A 6,728-nucleotide genomic window follows, 5' to 3' on the forward strand; every position below is an offset into this window, starting at 1 on the left:
AGGGCCAGGGCGAGGCGGGGTGGGAGTGGGGCACAGCGGGTCTCGTGTCCCCATGGCACGCAGAACTGTGTGGAGCAATGTCCCTTGGGGAGCAGCCGACTGCAGAAACCTCCCTGAGCGCCCCTGCGCGTGGGGATGGGGGAGCGGAGTCGGGGGGAAGAGGGTCGGCAGGCAGCGAGGGGCTGTGCCTGGGCACCCAGCCGCAGCTGGCAGCTCCCGGGATGGGGGCAGTGGGGGGCAAGGGTGGGCTGCAGGGGGGCACAGAGCAGGCAGGAGTGAAAGCCGAGGGGGAGCAGGCAGGCCTCTGTGAAAACACAAGGGAGAGAGAGGCAGCGGGTGTCTCGGAGAGTGCATGGAGCGCTGCTGGGGTCAGGGAGCAGAGGAAGGACAGTCCCGTTGGAGGGAGCCCAGACACTCCGGGAGTCGCTGACACCGGCGAGAGGAGCCACGGTCCCCGTGAGGTGAGTCCTGCGTGGGTCGGCCGCTGCCCCCCGTGCCCCTTCGAGTCCCCAGACTGGTCCCTGCCAGCAGCAGAGGATGCACCACTTTGTCCCATTTCTTACACTTTCCTTAAGTATCTGCTGCTGGTACCTGGGGTAAGGGATGATAAATCCTTTTGGGTGGCAGCTTCTCCATTCTCTCCTGTTCCTGAAGTCTTGTTGCAAATATCTTTGCTCTGGTGCTGACGCTCGCAGCCCCTCAGTCATCTGGCCCCTCCGGCCACGCAGAGCAGCTCCTGCCACCCGGCACTGGTGGCAGTGGGTGAGCCTCGGCAGCACCCGCTGGCTCTGACATCCTGGGTCAACAGCAGCACTCAGCTTCTCCGGTTAGTCTGGCATCTGCTTGTAGGAAATCTGTTAGGACAGTATCTCAGTAGCTCAAAGTTTAGCATGTTTTCTGTAAAGCTAATGTTTTTCTCGTTGTTTCGTAGGATGTTGTAAACCCAGATGCGGTTGTCGTGCCCTCGGTACAGCCCCAGGATGGGGAAGAAACTCCCCTCTAAGCTTTTTCTGCAGCTCTTTCAGTGCTGTGTCCTGCAACATTTACACAAATTGCTGTTGATTTGTGCCGGTTCGGATGTTCACTTTTTTATTGTACTCCTCGAGTACCACAACCATCTGTCACGTTTTACTAAAACAGCTTCTCAGTGTGCAGCAGACAACTGAAATAAGCCTGTATATGCCAGCCCAGGAAACAGCACTCCTTCGTAATTATGAAGACAGTAATTGCAAGGATTGTTCCACAGCTGTCATGTTTGTTTTTCCCAAAACACAGAGAAATATTGGACTGGCTGAACCTCCCCTCCTCCCCCAGGCACCGCTTGCTTCTGCCGGCTGGTGGGAGGGAGGGCTGAGGGTGATGTGCTGTATGTGTTTCCGTAGGACAAGTTGTTTGTCTGTACAGAGTGCTGGTGTTTGACTGTATCTGTGTCTATGTACTGACTGCATTTTTCTGTGTGTCATTTGCCTTTCTGAACTACAAACTCTTCACTGTGAGTCAGGCTGTGTCTTCATTGCTGTGCATAGAGCACTTGCGCACATTAATGCTTTGGTAAGAGCATCTGGGGGTGTCCAGCAGAGATGTGGAACGGCAGGATCATGGGGGGAATGGTGGCTTCACATAGGGGGTTTTAGCTTGGGGGGCTGCCTCCACCCCACGTTACAGGCAAGCAAGCCCTCCAGCGTGCACGGGTGCCCCGTGCTGCCAGGTGGGTGGCATGCAGTGGGGGCTTCTCTTTCCTCCGGGATCCAGGCTTGTTGCTGGCCACACTTCAGGGTGTTCTTGGGACTTTGAAACGTTGAAAATTGTTAAATCAGACCAATTCTAATGTGTATTTGTAAATGAATAAAGCCTGGCCTTTTGCTTTTGCTGGTGTCAGGAGTAACTCCCTGGGCCCACAGAGTCTGTGCTGAAACTGCAGGAGGGGTGGTCAGTGTAAAGCTGTTTCAGCCCAGCGCTGGCTGCGGCTCTCCGCTGCCGGAGTCTCCCTTTCAGCTCTGCTGCACCGCCAAGGGCTCCCCGAGACCCTGCCGGGCCGCGGCGTCCAGTGCTGGGTGCGCAGCAGCCTGGCAGGCATTGCCGGTGGGCTGCAGGATGCTCAACGCCTACACGGGGGACTCTAACTGTGCTTTCAATGGGGAAATGGAACTGAAATGTGCAGGATTTTGAGTGGGTTGTTACTGTAAGTCACTTAAGATCAGTATACATGGGATAGGAAATTTAAATGTGATCAGGTAATTCATGTTTGTTCCCTCCTGTACTAAAGATGGTTGCATCTGATTTTCAGTCTGGATACCAGGAAGGGTTTTGAAAGAGAAAAGTAGGCAAAAAAGACTAATAATAGCTTTACAGTCCTCAGCAGTTCAAATGAAAGCATCGCATCAAGCAATCCTGAGTGCTGCGGTTGAAATGTTTGTTCTGTGCAAGATATGCAATATTTGTTTACAAAGCACGTATTTGACTTTTGACCATTCAACAACGGTCTTCTCCTTTTAATCAGGGAATGTCCATAAAATCAGAAGTGGCTTATTCACTGGACCAAGACATTTTTCAATGTTGTTCAATATAAAAAAAGTGCAGTAAATAGATAATCAGTGTTTACATACTCTACAGTTGAATACACCTGGTATGTGAAGTGTTCAGAATTTAAATTCATGCTAATGACCTTCTCCAGAGGTTTGTTTTTTCCGTATACACATGCACACCTGCACATTTACTTGGGTCTATAAAAGTACATGTACCGGTCTGTGTAGTTCCTTGAATTTTTGCAAATGATTTCACTGTAAGAAGAATACTTGCCAATCAAGTAGGGCCTGGTCTTCAGTATTTATCTCTGCTTTCTAACTGGATGACTAATGTTGGGTTGAATATTTGTGTCACAAAAACTGCATCACGCAGATACCTGTGGAAAGCAAATGCCTGTGGCTCGTGAGCATGACTGTACCAAAGCCATTTACAAATGCATGTTCATCCATGTGGGTTGCAATTCAAGTGTTGCAGATGAACAAAGGCAGAGGGAGGAGTGCAGGGATTTGCCTTAGCAGGGATTCCCTTGAAGGGTCAGGATTAAAACTAAGGCTGTACTTGGGCAGATCATGAACCACACTGGTTTATTTGACATTTAGCTGCTTAACACAGGATAAGAATGTGAGAGGGAAGAGGTTTGATTCATTTGTTGCAGGTGAGTGCTGGAGCGATCTGCAGAGCATCTCAAAATTAAATAACACTCTTGCTCTGCAAATGGCGAGCACCATTGCAGCGCTGGCTCTGTCGCGCTAAGGGGGCTGCAGCCACTCGTGCTGCCCGAGGCAGAGGTCCCCTCGGGGCTACGGCCCTGCCCAGCCGATTCCTTTCGAGGGGCTGCTCTGCGGCATGTGCTGAGCAATGGGAGGGCGACGGCTGAGCCCCCCGGGCAGCGCTGTGACTGAGGCTGCCCGGGGCAGGTGGTCCTCAGGGCTGGCAGCCATCGCTGAAGCCGGTTTCTCCTCCTGGTGCAGCCTCTCGCCAGCCGCCCGCCTGCACTCCCAACACTTGGGCCAGGAGGGAGGGTTCTGTCCTTGGGGGTAGAAGCTGCTTTCAAAGAAATCCGGCATTCAGAACACACTGAAGGTGGTTAGGTACAGTACTGAGTTTGCAGCAGCAGACGGCAACTTAACTAGATCCACTTCAGCCTTTTAGAAAAAAAGGCAAGTGTTGGTAACCAAGAGGCAGCTGAACTCCCAGGGCACTCTTGGGCTGCAGAAGATCTGGGGCATCAGGGAAGCCCCAGATGAACAATGCAGTAGTGATTGTAAGGAACTGGAAAGCTGACAATTCGTTATTTAAAATACTTAAAATATTTATAAATGGCACTTGTGTGTACGATTTTAATAATTAGGGAGATGAATCCTTTTGTTAGGAACATGCCGACTCATGCAAGTTCTTGTATTGCTCTAAAAACCCCCATACTTCAAGTACTTTGGTTTTATACACTGACGGAAAAAAAAATATCAAATTTCCCAAGAACACTCCATAATTTCTGAACTTGTATTATATTGATGAGATCCTCTGTTTTCTCATTGTTCTTTCTGACAGCCATATTTACATGATAGATACAGGTGAGGTTTGATCTGTGGTAAGGAAACAGCCCTTGCCCTATCTTGACAGCTCACACCCCGTGATGTACTGGACGGTTTCCCCCCGCTCCCGTCCTCGCCTTTTCCCTCACTTGTTTTGCATGCTGGCAGTGCCACAGGTGGCTTGTTGGTGCCACACGGCTGTGGGGTGACATGAGCCAGATTTGTGCCTGGGACACTGCAGTACTGTTCATTTGTCTGGCTCCTTTAAGGCAACTGATTTCTAAAATGGTCAGAGGACTTGAACCAGATGCAGAACGGAGTTGAATTTGGCAGTTTCAGCTTCAGAGACCTGCTCTACTGCTGTTGGTGTGGCTGTTAAAGATGTACCATTCATGTACTTTCACAACATGGGTGTGTATGTCTGTAATGGGAGCAGGTGGAATTTTGGTAAGAAGCAAAACCATCAAAATAGATACTTTTACGGTTTTGGAAATGCTATCCATGGTAATTTCTGCTCTCCTATCCATTGCTAGTTAGTAATTAACTTCAAGTGAAAAAATGCAGGTGGCACTTAGGGAAAAACACAACATGTGCCAAAAAAAAGGAGACTAATTATTAAACTGAACATATGTGAGAAAAGCAAACTATCTAACAGTGTTGCCACCGGCAAAACTGAGTTTTGGCTCATCACAAAGGCTTTTTTTAACTCCCTAATCTGTCAGGTATTCTCAGTAGCTTGTCACCGGATGCTGATGATTGTTCCTCAAATGCATTGTTACTGGCTTACACAGCAGAAATCATACCTTGTGACATTACACCGGCTAAATAGATGCATTTCACCAGTTGAAAAACAATGCCAGCTGTGCACAATGGACACGGTATGAGAAAGATTGTTCGAAGTCCAGCTCCTGGAACCGGGCACCAAGCCTCTGGCGCCGCTAGCAGAGATGGAAGAGGGTGATGGTCACAGCCACCGCCTGGAAAGTTTGCCGCGGGGAGCGCCTTGCAGGCGGTGCGTGCATCTGTCTTGAACAAGCGCTCATGCTGCAAGGTGGGTTTCTCTGGCTGGGAATTTCCCGTAGTGTTTCGTGGGCTCAGCCATCCACTGCGACCGACCCCTCTGCCTGCCCGGCGGGGCCGTGCCAGCCGAGCCCCCGAGGTGGCTCTGCAGGGCCGTGGGCTCGCTGAAGCTGCCCGGTGAGCTGGCGGGGGCCACCCTGCGGGAAGATGCCTCCGGCCCCGGGGCAGGTGGCCATGGCACAGCCCTGTCCCACGGCTGGGACAGCACAGCTTGCCGCAGGGACGCCGGGCTCGCTCCTGGCTGCGGCACAAGCACTTGTTTTGTTGGACACCGGTTCCTTTTAATCTGGATCATCTATGACTGTGTGTTAAACAATCTGAAATATTGCCACAGCTAGCAGGTGCTGGCTGGTCTTAAAAGCAGGGTAAGAATCCTTGGAGCGTCTTATTCTTGATAAATATTTCAGTATGCTGGGCTCCTCAGGCTTCTCTGGGAACGGCACAGACTAATTTCATTCCCACAAACAACTGTAGAGCATGGTCTGTTCAGTCATTTACACTCTTCAGAGTTTTCACTTGTATTAATAACTGATCACTCCTATGAAACACGCTTTCCCCCCAAGCCTGATGTTTCTTCTGTAGAGACCAATTAACTAAGACACTGTTTTCTTCAAGGAGCCAGTAATTTTAATTACTAGTAAAATGATTTGCAGACAGTTGGCCTTGTAAAGAGCTTCCTAAACTATAAAAGTTTCGCCTTCAAAAGCTTTCTGATTTTTTTTTGTTGTTGTTTCCATGTGTCCACTTCTGACACTTTCTGAGGAGGTGCTCAGAGATCAAACCAAGCAGCTCGGGTGTAAGCAAGTACACAGACATATTAATGCAACTGAAGTCTCTTTTCCTTGCTCTATTTTCTGTTCTCTAATCCAGTTTAGTTTCTGGTTTTCAGGTACAGCTGCAGTATCAATGAAAAGTCATCACATGATTGTTTAAAGCAAGGGAAAAAGACACAGTGCAGAGGTATTTGTAAGAAAAAATTCCTGTTGAAAAGGAAACAATGCTGGAACTGATTTTTCAGATATGACAATTGATGCTTTCTGCTCTGTTAGTGTCTCTTACATGGTATGGAATATACCTTTGGCCAGTTTGGGTCAGCTGCCCTGGCTGTGTCCCCTCCCAACTTCTTGTGCCCCTCCAGCCTTATTGCTGGCTGGGCATGAGAAGCTGAAAAATACTTGACTTAGTCTAAACATCACTTAGCAACAACTGAAAACATCAGTGTGTTATCAACATTCGTCTCATACTGAAACCAAAATATAACACTATACCAGCTACTAGAAAGAAAATTAACTCTATCCCAGCCAAAACCAGGACAACTTCTAGAAAGAATATGACGTATTTCCTCCAGTTGCAAAGAAATCTGGATGTTGTTTTGTTGCAGTTTGCAATGCGGACATTGAATTGTTACAGTGGAAGGACAACAGAATGGCTGAGTTCAGTGTGTGTTGGCAACATCGTGTTTGACCTGGAGGGTGTTAGCACCAAGGTCAGAACTGTTTGTTAGCAATGAACTGGAATTTGTTGAGGGGACATCCCCCCCCCCCCCCTCCCGCCCCCGCCGGCGCCGCTCCCCTGCGTCGCTGGCTTCAA

General features: G+C 49.3%; 1 protein-coding gene across 1 annotated transcript in view; it reads left to right on the top strand.

Moving 5' to 3' along the window:
• The window catches only part of ERICH3 (glutamate-rich 3), a 39,727-nt gene that overhangs the window by 32,485 nt on the left and 514 nt on the right, over positions 1-6,728 (top strand). The window contains exons 16-18 of the mRNA XM_010561533.1: positions 3-461; positions 932-967; positions 5,141-5,412. Coding sequence (XP_010559835.1) covers positions 3-461; positions 932-967; positions 5,141-5,412 — 767 coding nt within the window. The remainder of the gene's footprint in view (positions 1-2; positions 462-931; positions 968-5,140; positions 5,413-6,728) is intronic.

This window comes from Haliaeetus leucocephalus, unplaced genomic scaffold (assembly GCF_000737465.1).
Source record: "Haliaeetus leucocephalus isolate CR32 unplaced genomic scaffold, Haliaeetus_leucocephalus-4.0 Scaffold147, whole genome shotgun sequence".
Taxonomy (NCBI): Eukaryota; Metazoa; Chordata; class Aves; order Accipitriformes; family Accipitridae; genus Haliaeetus; species Haliaeetus leucocephalus.